The 26,504-nt window shown below is 44.1% G+C and overlaps 1 protein-coding gene across 1 annotated transcript in view; it reads right to left on the bottom strand.

Annotated features, from left to right (window-relative positions):
• Nucleotides 1-970: 970 nt before the first annotated feature.
• Nucleotides 971-26,504, bottom strand: part of LOC147031747 (uncharacterized) — a 28,053-nt gene continuing 2,519 nt past the window's right edge. The window contains exons 2-3 of the mRNA XM_085866882.1: nucleotides 4,015-4,169; nucleotides 971-3,815 (exon numbers count right to left, since the gene is read on the bottom strand). Of these exons, the coding sequence (XP_085723008.1) occupies nucleotides 3,605-3,815; nucleotides 4,015-4,169 (366 nt within the window). The 3' untranslated portion in view covers nucleotides 971-3,604. The remainder of the gene's footprint in view (nucleotides 3,816-4,014; nucleotides 4,170-26,504) is intronic.

The following is a 26,504-nucleotide window of genomic DNA, read 5'->3' as shown; positions in this document are numbered from 1 at the left end:
GACTGTGATCAGTATGTGGTTTAATTGCTCATGCATGCAATCCAATGAAATGGTTGATAAGGAAGGGTTGGCCAGGTTGTAGCTGCATATCATACAGGATATGTATGATATGCAGCTTCACCCCCCCCCCCCCCCCCGCTCTCTCTGTGATTTGTCCCCACCACATTTCCGCAGGGCGCTCAAGGTCCGCCAACAACCCCCTTCTGGTGAAACTACCAAAATCACGAATCACTGCTCACCTTCACTCTTTCATTCCTATTTTTTCCTGCCTTTGGAATAAACTCCTTCACTCTGTTCAATCCCATTCTTCCCTCCAGGCCTTCAAAACAGCTCTTCACCACCACCTCTTGTCATCCCCAATCCAAATCCTCAATCTTTTCTAACCCTGATAATCCACCCAAGCCCACCTCCTTCAAATTCCCTGCTTTCCTGCCTGATCGTCCCTGTAATGTCCATCTTGTATTCTCCATGTTCGCTGCCCCATTCCTCTCCCTTCCACAGATCACCTCATGTCTCTGTTCCCCACTGTTTTGTCCCTCCCACTCCCAGTCCTCTTGCTTCATTTCCCCCCTTGCTGTGTGTTGTGTGTTCGCTCTCATACGAGCCTCGACAAGGTATACAATTTTTTTTTTCACCCATCACTCCCCAAACCCAAACCCTAAACTCACATGAAAAACTAAACCCTAACATCCCCAAACCCAACCCTCAAATTAAAACCCAAACCACAACCTTCATACCCCAAACCCAAACCCAAACCCTCATACCCCAAACCCAACCTTCACCTTCACACTTAAAACCCAAACCCTAACCTTCACACTTAAAACTCAAACCCTAACCTTCAAACCCAAAACCCAAACCCTAACCTTCATATTCCAAACCCAAACCCAACTCTAATCCCAAGATCATTAATCATTTTTACACAATTTTTTTTTTAAAACAACTCAACGAATTATGATTATTAATCGTTTAATTTTCTTTTTGAGCAGTTCAATAATAATACAAGGTCAATACAGTTTTTCAACTCAACAAAGTTTTTGTTTTTTTCTTCCAGTTCCATCTCAAGAATGAAGTTTCAGTTGTTTCAAGTTTGAAGAAGTGGAAAGGAAGAGATATATTGTAAATTTGTCTCAGGAAATCTCAGGTCTTCCCAGCACTTTCTTGATTTTGCTGAAAAATAATAAATAAACACATAACATGTCAAATATCGAATTAAATAATACATAACCATTAATTTTTAATCAACTGAACTTACCACTCATCGAGCACCATCCAACCAAGAATGAAATGGATAGATTGGTTTAGAACTCCAAAGGTCTCCAAGATTGAACTCATTTTTCGAGTCTGGAAGGTCGGTCTCATATTTTGCGCCCTCAAGATAGAACTCTTCTCCTGATTTTCCAGAATTTTATGGATCATCAAGGTAGAATTGATATGCTGTGTCAAGGCGGAACTCGTTTTCTGGGTCTCTGCACACACATCAGCTGAAGGAAGTGAAAACCACTGTATATCACCGCATTCAAAATGTTTATCATTTTAATACCTTCTTACACAATCCTGGAAACACTATTCTCTCCATGGCTTTCGGCATTTCAGTTCAATTTCCCTTTCCTTTTGCTTTCAATTTCACATCTTGATTTTCTTCATCACAAAGTCATACTGGCTTTTCGTTAACGTTTTTCAAACAATTAATTTTAATGCAGGAAAAGTTTGTAATTGAAAAATGCTGAACTTACTACTCATCGGAAGAGGCGACGTTTCGGGAAGAATCCACTCGCCTTGGTCTCGGCAGATGAGGAAATGAGGAAGAAGCTGGAAAACTACCACGTGACATCCAACCTGCTTCGATTCAATTACCACCATTCATCGATTTAATAAATTAATTTAATTGCATCGATTATTTTTTACCAACCTTCATCGATTTTAATAATTTTAATGATCATCCAGTTGTACACAATGAATTGTATACGGATACATTAACACTCATGTCAGACTTTCACCAACTGGATGATCTTTTTGGTGCTTGTCTGGTTAAGAGTACAGCAAAACATTCGTTTGTTCCGAACACTTCTGAGACACAGACAGAAAGGGACACGATGGGGTGAAGAACATGTAGTTTATACAAAGTTTGGAATAATTTGCAATGTAAGGCAAGAAACTTGGCAACTTACGTTCTAACCGGTAAGATGGTTTTATTTGAGGGGTGGAGGGGAGTTAACGAGCACCTCTTCTGAGGGGTCTTCGGGAAAAAAACAATAAAAATATAAAAGATTAAATACATTGATATCTTCATCAGTTTGATAACTTGTTCAGGAAAGGGCACAGAAGGGAATACACTGATGGAAGAGGTAACGACGAAAAGGTGAATAATCCAATCGAGGGAAGTTAAACTTTTTGTGACGTAACCTGCATCGCGATGACCATGTTAATAAGTTACCTTCCCACCAAAGTTATCTATCTATAATTCCAGCAATGTGTGTGTGTGTGTGTGTGTGTGTGTGTCTGTCTGTCTGTGACCGCCGTTTCTCGATGACCGCCGGTCCGATCGGATTGAAACTTGCCAGGAATATTGCCGGGGCCCCGCAGATGTGCCTTCGAGGTTTGATATCGATCGGACAAGCGGTTCCCAAGTTACGGCCATTTATCTGTCGACCAATGACAGGACAACACAATTCTTCTTCGTTTGATATGACGTCACAATTGACGCTGGGGACCTGAGTATGTTTCGCAAGTTATGGCCATTTATGATACGGTTGGTCCAATCTAATTGAAATAATGCCCCAAACCAGTCGGCGTTTACGCCCCTACGGGCCCATACCAGTAATTACAATTATCTCCACAATTAAGAACATTCTTCTTCATCAAAGGAAGTATTCACAGCAATGTCAAGAAAAGAACAGGTGGGAAAATGTATTTCAGCTTAACGTCCCGATCTTGGGGTTTGCTGTCTTTGCACCGAGTGTGGTCACCGCAACTGCCAAAAGTATTGAACAGTATTTACCTGTTGAAGGTCCTGCATGTGGTATGACCTGTCAACACCGTGATGTTTCTGCTGTTGCTGTTGCAGCCCCTCAGTAACATGTTGCTTGTGTTGCTGTTTAAGCCTGTGATCACAATGAGGGTTCTGCTTTTCCTGCAGCCCCTCAACACCGTGCTGCTTCTGTTGATGCTGTTGCTGCTTTCGACCCTGTTTACCCTTCAGACCTTTAGACCCCACATGACCCTTTAAACTCCTATATATCCTTTGACCTCTTTGACATTTATACCCGCAGATGCTTTCGACCCGTTGAGACCCAATAGATCCATTTTGATCCCTTTTTTTGTAAGAGCCCGTATGACCTTTACACCGTTTGAAATGCTTCGACCCCTGAAGAACCCTTTACACACACAAACATCAAAATAGTCTTTTTGCAACACAGACCACTCTTTTCAGCAGGTGATGTGCAAACTCGTTCCGCCCAGAGGGTATTAAACTGTGCTGGTGACCTTATCTAATCGAAAACTACTTGGAAAAACTACAACTGAAATGAAATCAGATTCCTGGAAGTAGTACAACACAAAATAGAGCCTCTCCCCCTACTCCCCTGCGAACCTGGGGTCCCTGTCCTCAATTGGAATCGTCATTGGAACAAAGACATTCATCGTCCCCATCCTCACAACGACATCCGTCATCGTCATCGTTATCGTCGCAATCACATCCGTCGTCATCGTCGCAATCATATTCGTCGTCTTCTGAATCAAATCTCTCATCCTCATCATCTTCCACATCTTTATCCTCCCCATCAGGCTCATCTTCTCCATCTACTTTCTTGTCCTTTCTGTGAACACACAAGAAAAACCTGAACTTCGTTTTAGAGAACATTTCTCTGTGAAGCACAAATGTATCAATCAGACAACCACCAGATATATAAACTCCAATAACAACATATTCATCAGTAGCGAGGTCCATCAGGATCATAGTTTGCTGTTGTTAATTTGAAGATCAATTATAAAATGAGGACTTGTGAAGAGCTTTACCGGAACCGTTTGTTCATCCATAAATAAATCCCACAAAGCGAGTTGATGAGAAGTATCACCATGGAGATGATCCCAACAGCAAACTCAAATCTCCCCCAAAGCGACACGAGTTGTCCAACGTCCATCGGGCCGAAGATGGAACCTTCACCAAAGATCTGTGGACATGGACATACCAAGTTTAATAAATAAATGTTATTTCAATGAAAACAGGAATCAATTTCCTTCACAACAATCCTGAAACGGGTCCTTTCAAACAGAAGTTGAAACACGACGTTCTGACCACAGGCCCAGCAAACGGATCGAACATTCCAGAACAGGTGTGGTTTCCTTACAACAAGATTAATTAGTACATTTGTTCACATCGTAATCAAACCGTCATTATTTCTTGAATATCACAATCTGCTCCGTTCCTATAACTTCCTTTTCATTCTCATCAATGGGATCTTTAAACCTTTACCCTCTGTCCATCAGGGACAGCCTTTCTCTTCGTTTCCCACTTACCTGGAAAGACTTATTTATAGTCCAGACTCCTGGACGCACTTGCAGGTGCGACGGAAACATATCCTCTTGAAATTCATTGAAAAAACTCAAGAGCACAACAAGGTACGACCACATCGTAGCAGCGAATGTGGCAGAATGGTCGAAATGTTCTAAAAGGTGAACACACAATGCATCGCGACGATGGTCTTTGTGACGCTGCAAGCATTGTTGTCATGGTAACTCCATTCGGTTCCAAACGAACCCATTTCAGTTTTAATTGTATCATCATCCCATGTATTATATGTAATTATATCATGGTTTGTAATATTTGTGAACATGTTGGCCTGAAAGTCGTTTTACCCCTCATCAGTAAAGCATTCATTCCTCAACTCTTAAAATAAGGTTTTATTGTGCTGTACTGTACTTACAATATAAAATAATCACTTATTGTATTTGTATGTGCTCCTTCACCATCGAGATGATCAACATCAATATCTTGAATGCATCCACATTATAATGTTCAGCACTGTTTGCATTCTCAATCAAATGCTGTCCAATAGCAGATGCACACGATGTTGGGATTGATGCTGGGACCTTCCTACAAGCCCGTACCGGCTGTATTCGTGTACCAATAGTGTTTTTTTCCTGATGGACAAAGGGACGTGCTGTTTGATTCTGTCAGTTGGAATCTGCGTAGTTCTGCCGACATACCGAGCATCACATCGACACTTGAACTCACAAATAATATTGCTAAATTTTGAGGCAGGCAGAACATCCTTCTTTACTGCAGGAATCACATGTCGAGAGGTGAAAATCACTCTTGGACGAACAGCGAGATTCATGTTTGAGACGCATCTTCTGATTTGTTCCTCATATCTTTGCGTTCAAGATGTGCATTCAATATTGAGGAGAGGACGAAGTTCATCACATCTCTGAATGCCAAAAGTGGCATTTCTCTATTCCATGGACCCTGTGTTATGTCGGCAAAAAGACTTTGTCCACTCTCTTTGCTTATTTATGCAAAGAAGAAGAAGAACACGAACTCGTCTCACTTTCACAGATGTTGATGAAGAGGATTCTGAAACAGCCTCAGGGGCTCTGCCTCAGATTCTGCAACCTCCAACTGGAGAGCTGAACACTGAACAGGCTCCTCTCACCTCGACCCTCGGGAGGTGATGACTCATCAAGAGAGAACGTCCAATCAGAATTGACTGTAGATCGGTGTCTATTCGACTGTTCTTCTTCTTTACCTCATTCAGTTGGTGTGAATTTCACCTGAAGAGAGAACAACGAAAAGCCTTGTGGTTTTCTTTTAGTCTGTTTTATGGTAATGTCCTTTAAATGTCTCAACTGATTAACTTTATTTTTAATTTCTGCACAACAAAACCTCTCTATATTAAAAGAGTTTAAGAACAAATGTTTTTGGCTCGTGGGGTTTGTAAGGGAAAGACTCATAAAGGGTGTGGATGGGGAAATTAAAGGGGTGAGGCCAGCATTAGGATCGAGTTTAGAAATGGAGCTGTTAATGTTGAGATTGTGGTTTCCGTTATGTTGGAGTTCAAGAAAATACCACCCATCATTTCACTGTGGGAATAATAAAGGGGGAGGGAGAAAAAGAGGGGGGAAGAGGGAGAGAGAGCAGGAGAGAGAGATAGAGAGAGATAGAGAGAGAGAGAGGAGGAGCGGGGAGTGATGGGGAAGGGAAGACAGTGTGATGTGAGAGGACGGGAAGGCAGACGTGCGGTGGAGCAATAATTACCACCCAGAAGCATCCAGGGAAAAACTCCAGACATTTCTCGAGCCAAGCTTAAAGAGACAAACACTGCTTGGACACGAACGGAGACAAACACTGCTTGAACACATCCGGAGAAAAACCCTGCCCAGACACATCAAGAGACAAACACCATCCAGATATGTCCAGAGACAGAGACAGAGACAGAGACAGAGAGACAGAGAGACAGAGAGAGAGAGAGAGAGAGAGAGAGAGAGAGAGACAGAGAGAGAGAGAGAGAGAGAGAGAGAGAGAGAGAGAGAGAGAGAGAGAGACTTTTGACTCCTGTTATTATAAAAATACAAAAAAAACAAAGGAAATAAAACAAAAACAGGTTTCAAAGAGAAAATCAGCAAAGTCAAAGAAACACCAAAAAAAGTAATTCAAAACTAGAACGGGCACTCAGTAGAGCGCATACCTTCGCCAACGCTACATTTTGCCCCCCCCCCCCAGAAACCGTTGATTGTGAGGGTATTTAATCCCGTACCACATCTGCCATCTCATATGTGTTATGATGACTTAAAAAATATTACATTTTCCTGTGTCATATCATATATCACAAGATTGGGCATTGAATTCACAACATTTTGGCATTGGTTGCATGAAAATTGGATAAAAATCGACCGCACTTTGGCAAAATGACGATTTTGACCTTTTCATGACCTCGACCTTGACCTTTGTACTCTTAATTTTGTAATTGGTATTGGAATGTGTGGAACAGAACAGTCAACATTTTGGTGTTGGTTTCATGCAAATCGGATAAGAATTGACCTTGTAATGACTAAAACCGCACATTTTGCAATGTCGTGACCCCCCCACCCCCCCCCCCCGACCTTTGACTCCCAACCGCGAATAAAGGTTATTACGTCACTGTGTCATGTCACATATCACAAGATGGGGCATTGAATTCTGAACATTTTGGCATTAGTTACATGCAAATTGGATACAAATTGACCGCGCTATGGTAAAAAGATGATTTTGACCTTTTCATGACCTTGACGTTGACCTTTGACCCGATCGCTCCCAAAATAATCAAATGGTCCTCGGATAATAACCAATCATCCCACCAAATTTGCTGCGATTCAGTTCAATACTGTTGGAGTTATGCGAATAACAAACAAACAAACACACATATTCACAAATAAATAAATAAAAATAAACAAATGTCACCCACAGGGTGACCCATATCTTGCCAAAAGGTGACCACGTGTGACTTCTTTAAGGTCACACTGAGGTGAACAGAGCTGCTATCCACCAGGAGCGACTCCTTGAGGAATATCTGCCTACGAGAGATTCCGATGAGAATCGTTCTACAGAGAAACCATGAAAAATATGCTTTTGCCTCATAACGTCACCAAACGACGTCAAAATGTCTCAAGCTTGACATATCTAGAAAGCACTCATCGAGGTGTTCAATTTGAGGTACTACACGATATGGTTCCTAAAAATTGAAAATTTGACCTTGGGGTCAAATATGTTTGACCTGAGGCGCTAACCATGAAGGTCAAGGCCAATCGCCACCAAAAATTAATGAGCTGAGCGCCAGACCATGACCTATATTCCCATGAAGTTTGAAGACGATCCGATCAAAATTACTCAAAAAATAAGGGTTTCGTCGACTCCCCTGATTTGCGACAAAGTGACCTTGACCTTTGACCTTGACCTTCAAAATTTTGTGCACTAAAAGGGACCTCTATAGGCCTCTGATATGCGAAGTTACAAAAATTTCCCATGATAACTGTGCTCTGCAGAATTTTTTATACGTGATTACAGACAAACAAACAAACAAACAAACAAAAAAAAAACATACAAGCTGACTAACATATCTTGCAAAAAACTTCGTTTTGGCAAGATAAAAAAACAACAACAACAACTTCAGATATTTCGTCACGTGCCTTCACGGAGCCAAGGAGAAAAAAAGAAAATAAGTTTCGGGTTTGCTAAACATTACCTCGACGTGTTTCGACTTATGAGTAACTTGCAAGGAACTTGTGTCGACGTGTGTCAACGATCGCATATCGTGACTACATCTTATTCCCAGCGATACGTGCAGCGCGCTATGCCGAAGTTAAACTATCGTTGGGTATAGGTTGTGAACGCCGACAACAGGCTAAGCATTCGTTGGTATAAGTTATCTATAAGACAACGAAACGTTCTGTGCCCATTATTAATATGCTATGCATACGACCAACACGTTATGAATACGACCAAAAAACATTAAAATTTCAGCGTACGCCAACGTTTTGCATACACTTTTATACATTGCCATTGCTGGCTAAATCGTCAAGATGTGACAGCGCCTTCACCAACACACCAAGTTTCAACAAAGGTATTCATATTTTCATTATTTCTGTAATAATTAAATTCTAGTTTCAAACGAGTTGAAACCAGGTATTGGAAATGCAAAATCACGTTACATTGCTCAAAAGGTTTGCCTTACATTTTGCCTTTCCTCGATAGGTAGACCGCTAACTTTGCCTCCGATAGAACACAGTTCAAAAACATTTACAACTTTTCAGTACCGGAAATGACTCTGAGGCCAAAAATAAATAACCGGAGTGAAAAGGGGACATTCACCCGATGAAATATATTGTTCAATAAAAGAAAAATGGGGCACAATCGAACACAATCAATATATCCATGGAACAAATCTTCAGTGATGTGACAAAAGGGACAAAGCACTGAAACAGCAACATCAATTCGGTTGACAAAGGTGTTTATTGGCAGTGACCAGTGACAGGCCCCCTAACAAACGGACGCCAACTTGTCAGACGGAATGAAAACCTGTCATTCTTGTTACAAAAACAGCTAAAATTGATGAAAAAGCGGCCGAAATTGAAACCAACACAGTAATTACGGTCGCAACAGCAAATATAACCGAAACCAACACGTTAATTCTACACGCAAGAACGGTCATGACGGACACAAGAACGGTCAATCCCGAAATAGAATGCTGGAGAATGGAAGCAACATCGGTTATTTCCGTCGCGAAACGGTGGAGACCGAAGCGAAAGCGATTAATTCCGGTTACCATAACGTGGAAAACATGGCGGCTTGAAAAGTTTTTGAAGTTATGGTAAGTTAACTTTAACGTAGTCTGCCTTGAATATATCATGTCTGTGAATGAAAACCCGTTTGTGGTACGGGATATTATACAAGCAGCGATAAATGCGCCCTCTTGACTTAATGTGTGGCTGACATTTCGTGAAATTCGTGCCCCCGTGCTGCAGTGATCAGTGACGATTGATCATTTATATTTACACGAGGTGAAATTTGATAGTAATAATAAATTGTGAATTCCAATAAAATAACAAAGTTAATATGAAGTAAAAACTGTAAAAAGATCCCACACACGATCCCCTATGTTGAACTGGGCATACACAACTCGCGATCCTTCACTCGGGGGCTCGAAATACAGGCAAACCAAACATTATCATCACAACAAAATTTGGTTTAATAAATTGTTAAAACTACATCAGGTACTACCCACTATATATTATATTTATGTTCGAGGCACAAGCACTAAAAATTTACATACCGTAACAGGTCGTTCGACTGCATCCGCCATCTTGTTCGCACTACACTAACCGGAATGAACCACTTTTGTTTCGCTCTCGGACGTTTCGCGACGGAAATAACCAATCTTGCTTCCGTTCCCCACCAATCTATTTCGGGATTGACCGTTCTTGTGTCCGTCACGACCATTGTTGTGTGTGGAATAAACGTGTTGGTTTCGGTTATATTTGCTGTTGCAACCGAAATTAATGTGTTGGTTTCAATTTCGGCCACTTTTTCATCAACTTTAGCTGTTTTTGTAACAAGAATGACGGGTTTTCATTCCGTCTGACAACGTTGGCATCCGTTTGTTAGGGGGGCCCGAGTGAGCAAGTCTCCATTGCAAGTCACCTGATCTTTTTGTTATTGGTGTGCAATACATCGATTCCCATGCAGGTTCATAAGGGGTGGCATATGTCGAAAGCGTTTTCCATCTCAGTACTCCAACTGCAGAGGTATTTATAATAATAACAGAAAGACAAAATCGATAAATTGATTTACGAGTCAATATTACTGAATAAACATGAAGCAATACTGACTGGAGATGGAGTAACCCCAGCGAATTGGACAAGTAAGCTCGGAAGTGAAGGTTTATGAGGTGTCCATTGGACCTCCGTACTCCACTGCAACCCAAGTTTAAAGGATGTACGGATGACATATACAAGTACTTTACCGACAGCTCTAAACGACCTGGTGCCAGTGATTTCAGCAATTTCTTTAACAGACTTCCAGCAACAATTGGATGTGTCTCGAAGATCCCAAACATTTTTGATACCAGCTGAAATGAAGTTTTGTAAAAAGCAATGGCTTTTGGGAACATTGGGAAAGAGTGGGTTGAGGAATAGAGGTTCTCCCACAAACATTTTGATGTCATACAAATCCCTCTGGTGGGTCACCACTCCTGCTTGCCAAGCATTCAACAGACTCTGGTAAAACAGAGGAAGGTGAGACGTGTCAATCTTTTTTGACTCAATTAGGAACAACTCAAGGCCGTAGCCGAGCAATCCAGCTTGTCTCAACATTCGTTGTGCTTCGGGGCGCCAGGGCCGTTTTTCCACATTGATCGCTCGTTGTATCGACTTCAGCCGAAAGGCCATCAGACGACACTTTACGTCGATGAGCCCTTGGCCACCATCAGACAAGGGGCGACAGAGCAAATCTGACCGCAACCAATGATAACCATTCCAGAAAAAAATTAACCAGTATCTGTTGAATCTCTTAAAGAAAGCTGTGTGGTGGCTGTAAACAGATGAATTTGTGCCACAAGAGAGAGGTAGCTAAAGTATTAATTATTCGTATACGACCTCTGAAAGACATTTGCGGTAGGAACCTTTTCCATTTGTTGAGACGTTTGGTTATGTGATCTACCACTCCTTCCCAGTTAATAGGGGAGTACTGGTGAGGGCCAAGATAAACACCTAAGTATTTCACCCCCTCTCTCGTCCACTTTAGATCTTTTGGAAGAGACTGAGGTGGCACGAAGGGAAGCCCACCGGATGTACATTGAGCTGAGGACACCCACAGAGCTTGACTCGTTTGCCAATTACACTGCAAATGTGAAGCAAGATGAACTTATGTAAAGATCCAAGAAGAGTGGTTAGATCCTGATCATTTTTAATTACTATACAGACATCATCAGCATATGCAGACACAACGATAGGGTGTTCTTCTGGTGACGGTACAAAGCCAGAAAGAGAGTTCCTAAGATTAATTAGTAATGGCTCAAGAGAAAGGCTAAACAGTAAACCTGACAATGGACAGCCTTGCCGAACACCCCTCTGAACCTGAATGGGAGAGCAGAGACCATCGTTTACCTTACACAAACTAGATATATTGTGTAACAACTTAACAAAACCAATGAACCTTTCACCCAGACCAAACTTTTGCAACACATGAAACATATAAAAGTGATCAATGCAATCAAAAGCCTTTTTGACATCAAGGAAAATCAAACCAACCACCCCTTCCTCCTTAACACCACAATCAATCAAATCTCTCACTAAAAAGATGTTATCAGAGATTGATCTCCCTGGAACACAGTAGCTCTGGTCATGATAAACGAGAGTCCCGACGACAAGTTTTAGCCGATTGGCCAACAATTTGGAAAAGAGTTTGTAGTCAGAACATCGTAATGAAATGGGGCGCCAGTTCTTGATTTGACGGAGATCGTCGCTTTTTGGGAGAAGACAAATCACCGCTCTTCGACAGCTGAGGCAGTATGCCAGAAAGTAAACTTTCTTGCAGAACCAACAGTACTTCTGGACCTAAGATGTCCCAAAATGGTGAAAAAAATTCCTCTGGAAGTCCGTCGATTCCAGGGGCTTTTCCACGTTCAAAGCTGTTCACAGCCATGCTGAGTTCCTCCAGGGAAAGCGGTTTTTCAAGAGCTTGACGCTGACCACAACTCAAAGAAGGAGCATGATTTGTCATCTCATCAACACAATCTTTAAACACAGATTCATTCGCAAATAAATCAGAAAAATAATTTTTCACAAGTCTTCTAACATCACTTTCATTTTGTATTATAGTGCCTTGAGCATCCAATAAGGAGAAAATCTGTCTTTGGGATTTCTTAACCCCTTCTAACTGGAAAAACCTTGTATTTGGGGTGTCAGAAAACTTCACATTTTGGATTCTGAGTCGAACTGACATCCCCATGACTTTTTCATGAATCAATTCTCTGAGATAAGCTCTTTTTTCGAATAATAGCCGAAGCTTTCTGTCATTTTGAGCTTGAGCCAAGTCTTCCTCCAACTGCAAAATCTCAGTTTCCAAGAGTGAAACAGCAATTTTACTCTTGCTCGTAGAAAAGGACCGATATCATTGACAGAAAACACGAATTTGAGCTTTTGCGTCGTCCCACCATAACTGGATAGAAGCATAGGAAGGTTGGCTTTGGATAAGTTTTTTCCCAAAACCCACGAAAAGCATCAGTAAAAAAAAAACAATCCTCCAACAGGCTGGTATTGAAGGTCCAATACGCACTTTTTTGCGGTAACTCAGAAGAGGATAAACCAAGCACTACCAAGTGATGATCAGAGAAAATGGAAGGAAAGATGTTGCAAGACATGAGGACATTTCTAAAAGTAGAGTTAATGTACCATCTATCCAGCCTTGCAAGTGTTATCAGCACGTTAGCACACCGGCACAATGTACACCGAGATGCTGTACGGTGCTGCATGTGCCAAGCATCGAGTAGACCAAGTGATGAAAAACAACAAGATATGTGTTTATGAGATTCAGGATGTGGTTCTGGTGTATTCCTATCTAAATTAGGTTCAAATGTGCAATTGAAATCTCCTCCGATACAAATACAGTGATCAAAGACAAAAGTTTGGAAGTAATAAGCCAGATGTGTATAAAAAAAAAAAAAAAAAAAAAAACTTTGAGCCCCGCTTTCACGAGGAGCATAGACATTAAGTAATGTGAGGTTAAATCCTTGACACATGAACTCCAATGATGCCAAGTGTCCATTTAACTATTTCAAGGAAACGATACGAGTCAGGAACAAAACCTGGACGAAGCATAAAGGCAACACCCGCCGAGACAGAAGACAAATTACTGAAGAAACAAAGCCCCTTGTTAAGGCAGAGCCAGTCAGACTGTGAAGTCTCTGTTATGTGCGTTTCTTGCAACAAACAGACATCCACATGTTTCCGAAGCAACAAGTTTTTAACTTGGATCCGACGCAAATGGTTAGCACCACCGCCATTAATGTTTAACGTGCCAAAAAGCACTTCCTTCCCTTTCATCCCGTATCAGGGGGTTTGGCAGCTGTTGAGAACATTCTAAACCTGCTTTTGTAATAAACTTCCTCAGTCTGTGAATTTGTGGTTTAGTTATTTCAAAATCTTTAGAGTTCCTAATTTTCCACTTTGCAGTCTGCATGAAGGAAAGCAAGTGAGGAAAATGTTGATGAATAATGACATTCCGCTGCCTAAACGTCCCATTCAGAAAGGATACAATAACCTGCGGAGATATCTGTAAGTGATCAGATGATGACTGTGACAGATCAGTCACCTCCTTGTCATCATCATCTGAAGCAGACAGCCCAGATTACCTTCCACTGGGTACGTAAGCATCACCCTGGACCTTTACAAACACGTCTAAGAGGGGTACCGAGTGATGCACGGTGGTATTTTGTGAGTCCTGTTTAACACTTTCATCAACATGAGATGGGGCCCCAAATCCACCATCTTGTACAACTACATCGGGCACCTCCACCGAGGCCTCACAAACTGTATGTTGATCATTTGTTGAGGCGGGAACATCGCATGGAGCTGCAACATTATTTCGGTCTGTCTCGGGAAAACCGAGCGCTGATACTTCCCGACATTCTACACACGGTTCAGCAACATAAAGACACACTTCACCGCTATCTGAAGGACCCAGACCACACTGTACACTCTGAAATACATTCTCGTTATCGGAAACCATTCCATCCTTTTTTTCATTCCGATGAGGTTCCTCAGTTACCGGAACAACCGTATCCAGCACAACTACCTTGGGAGAGCTCGTGGGGTCACGAGGAGCAGACGATCTACGTTTTTTTGAAACAGTGAAAAAATCATCCTTACCATCCTCACTATGTGAGGGAACAGTATGAGCGGGAACGTTGGGTTCACTGGGCATCACCTCCTCCACCAGACGAGGTTGTTGGTCGTTAACCATTTCACCATCAACATCAATATGTATCGATTCCCCACACTTCGAACAAGAAGCTTTCGGACAAAATCTTTTTAAATGGCCAAAGGCTCCACAAATAAAACATGTTAAAGTCGCTGACGAAGCCCACACTTGGTAATCATAATTGTCAATTTTAATCTTAAACAAAACCTTTAAAATCGTGTCCTCCCCACGGTCCGGCAGCACCATGTAAAGTTGCCGCCGAAAGCTCATCACGTGCTTTGCCTTGTCATGGCGGCACACGAGGGGGATCATCGAGATCTTTGACACAATTTTCCCGTAACGAGACAACACAGAGACAAGTTGTTGATTCGACACGAAAGGAGGCACATTAGAGACGATTATTTTCATTGCCGGGACATCCATCGGGGAGGCCGTAACAAAGTGACCACTGTGTATGGTAAACCCGGAACTCACGACGTCGTGAACAAGGCGAACATCGGAGATGAACGCCACGACCTTCTGATTCATGCATGACGCAGCATGGACATGCTCAATGCCGACAACGTCTCCAACAGCCAAAACAATCTCCTCAGTAAGAACCCCGTCGGAGGGGGGGGGGACACAAATTAGAGCGTTTTTACGAGTAAGTACCTCGAAAGCAGCATCGTGCTGCGAGCGAGCCGCCGCCATGTTACAACTGTGATGAATTAAAGGATGTGACGCGTGATCACATGTCGCGCGGCTCGCACACGAGACTGATAAAACTGCGCAGTCGATGGGATTGTCCCTGGGGCATTGTCATTTACTGCGGTGGTTCACTTGGTGCTCGTTGAATGGTGAAAATTGAGAATATACCGGACTCCGTGCTTATGCTGGCTAATTGCTGATTTATTTTGTGGTGATCGACTGCACGTGTATTCCTTGCTGCACATGTATTCCTTTATGTGTCTGTAGAATCGGCTTCATTCAAGTGAAATAAACCCTACACTCCGAAGGTTTTTCCCTCGCATTCATTTCAATTTATTTCACTTGATTCCTTCGGCTCCCTCAACCGACTATGGACAAGATCTACAAGCCGGAGAGGTTCGATGCAGACCCCAACGCTACTGACTCGGAAATGAAGTGGTCGCATTGGTTCCGTTCCTTCTCACACTATCTGACCATCATTGAAGAGGGAGCCGACAAACTGGCCGCACTTGTAAACCATGTCTCGCCCAGCGTATTCAGGCTCTTCTCGGAGTGTGACACCTATGACGCAGTGATCGACGTGCTGCGGGCGCTCTACGTGAAGCGCAAGAACGAGGTATACATACGACATCTTCTCAACACACGCAGGCAAGCAGCCGGGGAGACAATCGATCAGTTCCTGCAAGCTCTGAGGCAGTTGGGCAAAGACTGCAGTTTCCGAGCTGTAACCGCCGGGGAACATCGAGACGAAGCGACCTGGGAGGCGTTCATCCAGGGGCTGCGGTCAGCCCCCATTCGGCAACGCTTACTGGAAAAAACACAACCCACTCTTCAAATGGTAGCTGATCAGGCCCGAGCTATGGATGCGGCTCAGCAGCAATCTGAGTCATATGGGACACCGGTGTTGCTAATGAATGCTGCTACGGCGGAAACTCAAGGAACCCCCCGGGACACCTCCGACACTGAGGATGGAGATAAACCCAAGGAATCGGATACCCAGACCTCGTCAAACTCCTCAGAAACTACTTCGGTTGGTAAATGCTTCTTTTGTGGGTACAAAAGACACCTCCGCCACAAATGCCCCGCCAGAGATGCCACATGCATGAATTGTGACAAGAAAGGGCATTATGCCAGGGTATGTAAATCTACTCTAAGGAGAAATAAACCCACTTCTGCGGCTCTCTACTCACAAAGGAAACTAACTGCAGCCTCACCGGGGAATCTATCCAAGGCTATCATCAACGTACGAATTAACGGGCATATGGCTGAGGCTCTGATTGATACCGGTTGCTCTGAAAGTTTCGTCAATAGCTCACTAGCGAAGGGCAGGAAATGGAAGATCCATGCAACAGACAATACGGTATGCATGGCCTCCACATCACTACAGTCCCACGTATGAGGGTACTGCAATGTTGAGTTGGACGTAAAAGGCTACACGCATCGGGATGTAAGGGTACTGGTGCTTCGTAATTTATGCGCAAATGTAATTCTGGGTCATAATGTCCTCAAGCAGCACACGAGCGTCGAAATACCCTTTGGAGGAAGCAAACCTCGTCTAATTCTAAATGCTCTGACCACCGCAGAGGTATCGTCCCCCCAGCTGTTTGCTAACTTGTCACCGGACTGTAAACCGATAGCGATCAAATCGCGACGATACACCGCTGCCGACATGGACTTCATCGCTTCTGAGACCAAGCGATTGCTGGAAGAAGGTATTATATAACCGAGCGATTCGCCATGGCGCGCGCAGGTGTTGGTGACTACCAGTCAGAACCATAAGAAACGAATGGTTGTCGATTACTCTCAAATGGTCAATCGCTTCACCCATCTCGATGCCTCCCCTTTGCCGCGCATAGACGAGATGGTCGAACGCGTGGTCAATTACACAATATTCAGCACCATCGATTTGTGAAGCGCCTATCATCAAATTCCCATTCGAGAGGAAGACAAACCTTACACCGCGTTCGAGGCAGGTTGACGCCTCTATCAATTTAAGAGGATCCCGTTCGGTGTCACTAAAGGAGTAGCTTGCTTCCAACGAGTTATGGACGACATCATCTCGGATGAAAACCTCAAAGACACTTTTGTTTACATGGACAATGTCACGGTGTGCGGTAAGGATCGGGGGGAACATGATATGAATCTGGACAGATTCTTGAGCATTGCTAGAAAATATAATCTGACTCTCAACTACGAGAAATGCGTATTCTCGGAAAGGTCAATTAATCTTCTCGGCTACACAATAGCCGACGGCACGATTCAGCCCGATCCTGAACGATTGCGCCCACTTCGTGAGCTACCCCCACCTCATGACCTACAGTCATTGCGTCGGGTGATTGGGATGTTCGCGTACTACGCAAGATGGATTCCCCAATATTCCGAGAAAATACATCCCCTGGTGCATTGCAAAAACTTCCCGCCAGATGCCGCTGTTGTAAAAGCTTTCCACAGCCTCAAAGATGATATCAGTAATTCCGTGGTATTGTCGATCGACAGCACGGTGCCGTTCGTGGTGGAAACGGACGCTTCCGATCACGCGATCGCCGCAACGCTCAATCAGTCAGGACGACCCGTCGCGTTCTTCTCGAGAACTCTCTCAGGAAGTGAGCAGAGACACTCGGCAATAGAGAAGGAAGCGTACGCTATTGTCGAAGCCCTACGTAAATGGAGGCATTATTTACTGGGCAATCACTTCACACTTGTCACGGACCAGCGATCCGTTGCCTTCATGTTTGATGGGAAAAATAACGGGAAAATTAAGAACGAGAAAATAATGAGATGGCGGATAGATCTATCTTGTTATAGTTACGACATTGTTTATCGACCCGGGAGGGAAAACCCTGCTGCAGACACCTTCTCTTGGGTCTACTGTTCGGCGACAATCGGTCGGGCTTTGCAAGACCTCCATGTGTCTCTGTGCCACCCAGGGGTAACCAGAATGGCACATTTCGTGCGCAGACAAAACCTTCCCTATTCTCTCGAAGATATTAAGGAAATGAGTGCTTCTTGCCCTGTTTGTGCTGAACTAAAACCCAGATTCTATGGCGCCGCTCCCGGCAGATTGATCAAGGCCACTTCCCCCTTCGAGAGACTAAATATCGACTTCAAAGGGCCCCTGCCGACTGAGACAGACAACAGATACATATTCACTGTTGTTGATGAATACTCAAGGTTCCCATTTGCATTCCCGTGCTTGGATATGACCTCGGGCACTGTCGTGAAATGTCTCTCTGACCACTTTGCCATGTTTGGGAAACCGTCGTACATACATTCAGATAGAGGGCCGTGTTTCATGTCGGTCGAGCTCAAACAGTTCCTATATGAACACGGCAGAGCAACTAGTCAAACGACGGGTTACAACCCACAGGGTAATGGGCAGGTGGAACGGTATAATGGAGTCATTTGGAAAGCCGTAACTCTGGCGCTGAAATCGAGAGGACTGGGGTGGGAGGTTACCCTTCTCGACGCTCTGAATTCCATACGCTCTTTGCTCTGTACGTCCACCAATGCTACTCCTCACGAACGAATGTTTACTCACCAACGACGTTATGTTGACGGCCAATCGGTGCCCAACTGGCTAACCTATCCGGGAACAGTGTTCATGAAGCACCCGGTACGACAAAGCAAGTATGAACCAATGGTTGAGAAGGTCGAACTCATCGATGCTAATCCAGAGTATGCTCATGTTCGACTTCCTGATGGCAGGGAGACCACTGTGTCGGTTCGCCATCTGGCTCCCGCAGGTACTCCTCCTGCAGGAACTCCTCCATCTGGTACTCCTCCCTCTGACATTCCCTCCCCAGGTGTTTCCCCCACAGGAACTCCACCCGAGAATGGTGGCGACGGAGCTACCGCGTTCTACCCGAGAGCGATCGAGGAGTCATCTCCGGCACGAGTCGAGGCTCCCCAAGACGATCGGAGGCCTCCCTCAAGTGAAACTACCATTTACTCCCGGAGAGGACGATGGATAAAACCCCCTCGCCGACTCGATCTGTAGAGGGGATTATCGGCATTCCTCGATGGCACCTTACCATGCTCCTATAACTCAAAATAATCCTCACTGCTTGGAATGTATGCTTCTGTAGTTTAAATAGTTCGCGCTGCTTGAAATGTATACTCCTATAGCGTTGAAGTAATCATGGTGCGTTAGTTGGGCCTCTAGTTACATTTTAAAGACGGGGAGAATGTGATGAATTAAATGATGTGACGCGTGATCAGGTGTCGCGCGGATCGCCCACGGGACAGATAAAACTGCGCGGTCGGGGGGATTGTCCCCGGGGCATTGTCATTTACGGCGGTGGTTCACTTGGTGCTCGTTGAATGGTGAAAATTGAGAGTATACCGGACTCCGTGCTTCTGCTGGCTAATTGCTGATTAATTTTGTGGTGATCGACTGCACATGTATTCCTTGCTGCACGTGTATTCCTTTATGTGTCTGTAGAATCGGCTTCAATCAAATGAAATAAAGCCCACACCGAAGGTTTTTCCCTCGCATTCATTTCAATCGCCTTTTCCTCATCCTCCTCCTCCTCCCACAACATGTCTTTCATCATCTTCTTCATTTTCGTCGCTTGCATTTTTTTCCTTTTCTGAGCCATTTTCGTTTATCCATCATCCACGTCTTTTTCTCCTGATGCGAGCTCGTGCTCTGTGATTCGGCCCTCGCGACTCGCGTCACTAATCTCGCGACTCGCGAGATTTCACGGTTGACGGTTTTATTAATTAAATGATCGATGCATCTCATTCTACCCTCCAGGTCATCAAGATAGCTGTTTATCACCATTTCAGATCGTCCCCAATCCAAAACCAAGATCTTTTCTACCCTCGTTAACCCACCCCCACCATAGTCCTTCCTCATTCCAAATTTCCTGTTTTCCCTCCTTGGAGTTTTTCTCTATCCATCTTGTCCACCCCAAGCATCCTTCTGTATCCATCTTGTCCACTCCATACATCCTCTCCTGCCCCCCATTCCTCCCGACACCCATTGTTTGTCCAAGTCTGCTTCTATCTTGGCGTTCGACTCTGCTGTTGGTGTTCGACTCAATGCACTCAGCTGGGTAACTAAGGAGGAATTGCATCCTCCCCATGCATGCCCAACGACGGGGGGGTTGTCCGTGCACTATTCTTTCAAAATGCTGAGCATCAAGCAAAGAAGCAGCACGTACCATTTTCAATTATTTGGTATTAATTGGCCAGGGTCGCAATCAAACCACCAACCTTTGAGAATCAGAGCGGACACTCTAACTATTATGCCACCAAGTCTGGTTAATTTAGTCGACAGAATTTGTTGTCCTTGCAGACCGACTCAAGTCCTGAGATAGACCTGTCCAAATTGGCTTGGAGGCTATCGTACCAACATAAATTGTCCGTCGATGTTTTAGGATTAAATGTATTGTGGGATTTGAATGGTTAAGTTAACTATTAGACATTTACTCATTTCTGATGTGACAAAATTGAAACGTACAGGGAAACTACCAGTCAACTGGTTTATTTTACAGCACTTTGGCCCAAGCTTTTTACCTCCGCCACCGAAGGTGAAGGAGATTGTTTTTACCCCTTTGTCTGTTTGTGTACAGGATATCTCAAAGTTGTGGATGGATCCGGATGAAATTTTGTGGACAGATTCGGTGTGTGACAAAGACGAACTGATTAGATTGTTTTGGTGAAGATCCGGATCCAACTATGAGAATTTAAGTGATTCTTCACCATTAAGAGATTGGGCCAAAAATGATACATGGCACGATATCTAAATAATGTATTGGGCCAGATATTTTCTCGTGGATCAGGCATTGCGTGGCAGAGTTATGCACTCGACCGAGTGCCCTTCTAATTTTTGCTATGTCCCTAATTATGTGACTGTGGGTCACTTCAAAGTCTGAACAAGTGTCCTGCTATTCATCTATCTATAATTCCAGCAATCTCTGTGTCTGTGTGTGTGTCTGTCTGTCTGTGACCGCTGTTTCTTGACAACCACTGGTCCGATCCAATTTAAACTTGCCAGGTATATTGCTGGGGACCTGAGTATGTGCCTTTTCATGGTTTGATATTAATTGGACAAGTTATTCCCAAGTTATGGCCATTTATTTACCAAACCAATGACAGGACACGTTGCTGCGTAGGCGTGGCCGTTGGGGAAGAGATCCTCAGTTACCAATAACAGGACACGTTGCTTGGTGTTTTGCACCCACAGTAGCTATCTTCTATCTATAATTCCAGCAATCTCTGTTTGTTTGCCTTTTCAAGGTTTGGAATTAATCGGAGAAGTGGTTCCCAAGTTAGAGCGCGTTCCCCATTTTGGGTTACAACGTACGGACTTCCGGATAGTGATGACTTACTGTATTCTAATAATTTCTCGATTTCTTATGCGCATTTATAGATAAACACAATGCCCTATCCAGTCGTCGTTTACGAGAGCGAAGGAACGGCCTGTGTGGTGTTGAAAGTTTTTTTTTTTTTTTTTGCACGTATGGCCACGCACGTACAGGCAAACGAGAGCTAAGGAATGGTCTGTGTGGTTGTTGTTTCTGGCACGCGGTTTGAAATTTTATTTTATTTTATTTTTTTTGCACGTACGGGCATGAGAGAACAAAGAAATGGTCTGTGTGGTTGTTTCTGGTACGCGGTTTAAGTTATTTTTTTTTTTTTGCACGTACAGCCACGCACGTACGGGCATGTGAGAGCGAAGGAACGGCCTGTGTGGTTGTTGTTTGTGGCACACGGTTTGAATTTTTTTTTTTTTTGCATGTACGGCCACGCACATACGGGAACACGAGACCAAAGGAACGGCCTGTGTGGTTGTTATTTCTGGCACACAGTTTGAATTTTTTATTTTTGCACTTATGGCCACGCACATACGGGCACACGAGAGCGAAGGAACGGCCTGTGTGGTTGTTTCTGGCATGTGGTTTGAAAGTTTTTTTTTGTTTGTTTTTTTTTTTGCACGTTCGGGCACGCACTCGTGTTAAAAATTTCATGAACTTTCATTATTTGATGCTTTTTCAGCAACTTGCACAAAATACTGTTACGAATTCTGGCGGCGATCTGGCGCGTACCTCTAATGGTAGCCGCGTCGCCCACCGGACGGAAAATTCAGTCGTGACGCTCCTGGAACTTCCGCCAGAAACCAGTCACGGGTGGGGATTTAACCTCACCACAGCCCAGTCCGCATTCTACCCGCGCGAGATAGGGTGAATCGCCAAATTCGATATACCTAAGTACTCGCGTGGATAACCTACGGAGGGGCTGCACCGCGCCGCAGGTCGGCTTAGGACACAAACTGCTTAAGCGGTTCGTTTCGTGCTACAGGGATAACCGAGTGGTGTTATCGCCGACCTCGACGGTTCAGATTATTTATCGGGTGTTTAAAACCCATCTAATTATTCCATGATGCAATATGGCATTTTCAAAAGGGGAAAAGACGACGAACGGGATACATTTCACACAAGGACAATTATTTAAAGCACATATTGCACACACAACACAAGCAAGGAATCATGCAATATACAAGCAAGGCAAATATAAAGCAATACAACCGACTACAATGAGAATGTACATGCACTTAACAGTTGTTAAGTGCATGTTAATGTACATGACCGAAAAGGCCCGCGAGACCGTGCTGGTTACCTGCCCCCTCGAGGTGTGACGGTGGGCAGGTCGCGACGCCTTGTTCCCACGGCAGCTGGCATAGCGACGCCTGCTCTCGGGCCTTTGCGATGACGTGGTCGGTGAGTACTCTCCGGCGACCCTCGCCAGATGCGCAGATTCGCACCACACAGCCGGCAGGGCTGCTCCTCCCGTCTGCTTCTCCGAGGCGTCGCCCGGACTCGCCACCGGCCCGCGCCTTCACCGACAGGTCGCCCAACGCCAAGACGAGAGAGCTCGAAGATGAAGCGAGAGGATGACGTCCACCAAGAGAGCGAGTAGAATCCAACACGACCCCGACAAAGAGAGTGAGCCTCGCGCGCGGTCCGCCTTGTATAGCGCGGGGCACCACCCTTCCCTCCTCCCCGTTTTCGACTCCACCTTCCTTCGAGAAGGTTCCCAAAAAGGGGCGTTCTCTCACCCCGACCGCCTCACGCCGCGCGTCCACCAATCGGGGGTGAGCCGCCCCACCCTGCCTCCGTCACACTCCTCGGAGAAACAGGCGGGAAAAATCCGCGCGCCCATCGGAACTCCTCTGGTTTCCTTTTGCGTTCGACGGTTTTCAACGCGGCTTGTTGTTTGCATGGAGGTTTGTTCAAAATAACAATAGAAAAAGAAAAACGGCTATCTCAGAGTCGCAACCCGGTGAACATGAAGAATTCCATTTAAACATCGGTGGGGACCTATCTGCACATAAACTTAGCGTCATAACTGATCTCAGGACCCTTTATGGTGTATTGCGAATTTCCACAGCCGTAACAACACAATAAAGCTTCTTTTTTTTTTCTTTTTAAAAATAATCTCAAAGCATAAACTGTCAGTCGAACTTGAGGCAACTCAAACTTGCTTACCCCGAGCATATTGCGAGGTACGTAACCTTCCTTGTCTCCTTGCTGGAGCCACCACCATTCTGTCTCATCCTTGTCCCCACGACGCAGCACGAGCAGCTGTTCTCCTTCATGAATGGAAAGCTCGTCTGGTGTTTCAGCATCCCAACTCCAAAGCACATACCATCCATCCATGAGGACCATACTCTGTGCAGAGCGTTGGTGCCGCCGAAGCAGTCTCCTTGGCTATTGGGAACAATCCTGGACGGGTCGCCACTCCGACACAGTATACCAGCATGCTGGCACTCATTTTGCCGACCTCGGAAGGATGACAGGCAGAGTCAACCCCACCTGGTGTTAATTCAACAGCTGAGCGGGATTTGAACTCAGGACCCTAGGATCCCAAGCCCACTACCTTAACCATTAAGCCAACACCAGGCATAAAGCACATACACCAATCCTTTATTCATCACACCCATCTTCTCTTGCACACCTGTTAAAACACAACCATGTTCACCTCAGTATTTGTACAATATTTTAATCCCATCCATTAAACCATAGAGGTACTGTTGTCTATGTCTACGTTTCCATATCACTCTGGGTAGTCGCAAATGGGACAGCACCAGACTCCACGAGGAGGCGGCACATTGAGGTACCGTTACAGGATGCAGCGCAATGCAGCGGCGTCCTGAACACAAGAAGCATTGCCATGGTGCCAGTAAAGATGTGATACACATGAGGAAGTGGTCAGGTGGACAATGACACCAAAATACACAGTAGAAGCTTTTCATCAGAACATTTTCATGTAAACACATTAATCTGGACTCAGGGATGGGTGGAGACTTTGTGTCCATTGTTTGTTTATGCACAGCGTCGCCCAAGATTTTCTTGTTCTATATGCTAAGATATTTGAAAAAGTAGGGGTGGCAAGCCCAGCACCTCTCAAAGATTTTTCATTACCCCTAAATTATCGTATCTGAAAATATTGAAATATGCACATATCTTCTCAAGTCGTCATGCTAGAAACATGATCTCATTTTCTCATATAGGGTTTTTGACCATGGAGAATCGATTGGCAGCATCAATTATGTGATTGGAGATCATCGAACTTACAAAAATCTCAGATGGCTACCAAAATCACCGCAAAATAGGGATTTAAACAATTTTGCAGCTTTCCTCATCATAAATCATATATCATATCATCTCTATCTTGTATATATGTATGTATGTTCCCGAAATACAGCCAAAACGGTACACGATAGCGCAAAACATTTTGTCCCACCTTACTCACCATTTGCCTGCGGTATGCAGTATCAAGTTTCGTTCAAATCTGGCAATGAAAAAAATTGTTAAAAAATCAATTCCCGATTCAGCCAAGAAATCTTTGGGAGAATTTGATCAATGCAAACAACCTCAGCAGTATAGTTCGCTGGAGCTGTCTTTTTTTTCTTTTGAAATGATTTTTTTTTATCAACCGCTGTCAACGGGAACCCAACGGGTTCACGGGTCGTCTATTATCATATAATATTGATGTTGAAATATTTTGGTTGCTTGTTGACCACAGCATTTTTTTTTCCAGGTGTGTTGTGTTGAGTGCTGCTTTGTTGAGGTGCAACATCAAATGAGTCTGCTGCACAAATCCTGACAACTAGCAGTATTCATCCATTCATCGGGACCATACTCTGTGCACAGCGTTGGTGCTGCCTTCGCAGTCTCCTCGGCTACTGGGCACAATCCTGGACGGGTCGCCACTCCGACACAGGATACCAGCAAGCTGGCAATCATTTTGCTGACCTTGGAAAGATGACAGGCAGAGTCAATCCCACCTGGTATTAATTCAACAGTAAGCTGGATTTGAACTCAGGATCCAAGGATCCCAAGCCCACCACCCTAACCATTAAGCCAACAACAGGCATACTAGTAGTATTAAGGATACTTCTGTTGATCTTGAAATGTTATTTGTCAAAATAAAAAAAAAAAATCAACAAATGAGAAACTGATCATCACAAGCCATGGATGTAAGCGAATTGGAGAGGCACGTGATATCCGCAATGACTTGCAAAATGAGTGAAACTGGTCGAAGGTGATTCATTTTTCCATCACGTCTCAAATCAGTGTTAAAAGGTACTACATACAATAACCCTTTTAAAATGCATTATCAAAGACAGAATCACACAATAAGCAGCCAGCTCCCCGAGAACCATGCCATTCTCATGAGTTACAGCTCGTTCACACTCAGTTAGCCATCTACCCCCAAATCCCCAAGGTACAGGTACTGTTTCTTCCACATTGAAATGCATCATTTGTGGCAAGCAAATACAACCCATTGCTTTGCTGCTGGGAATACTGAGGGGGCATTGAGGGAGGGGAGGAGAAGGAGAATGGGAGGTAGGGGGTGAGAGATAATGTTGGGGATAATTCCAATTGCAATGGGCCATGGGCTGACACCAGACACCCGAGGACAAAGGCCGAATGCATCTTCACAAAATGGCAGACTTGTGATTTTTTTTTTTTCTTTAGGTGACAATTGTGAATATGGTCGGGTCAGCTGTCTAACCAATGGGGCGAAGGCAGTTCGTCCACATGAACACACATACATAATCCAAAAAAAAAACGAAGCATATATATGTATTGAAAGATAATCTCTTTCTAACCACTGATTCACTGACTGGTATTAAAGATCGGGACTTTCCAGGTTTGGAAAGCTGAAATTTTGGGTGCCGATGGACATCGAAGCTGGTACACTGGAAAAAATAATAATAATAATAATAATCACAGAGTCGTCGGACATCTGGAAATGAAAGGGAACATAAATAAAATAATAAATGAAAAAAAATGCAGGTGAGCAACCCGAGACAAAGGGGAAGGAAGCTTGGTAATTTTGTGTGCCAACGGACATC

This window comes from Eptatretus burgeri, chromosome 2 (assembly GCF_056783735.1).
Source record: "Eptatretus burgeri isolate ZD-2024b chromosome 2, Ebu_testis_v1, whole genome shotgun sequence".
NCBI classification, from domain to species: Eukaryota; Metazoa; Chordata; class Myxini; order Myxiniformes; family Myxinidae; genus Eptatretus; species Eptatretus burgeri.
The sequence above is the reverse complement of the archived record's forward strand: the minus strand, read 5'-3'. Positions and strand labels throughout refer to the sequence as shown.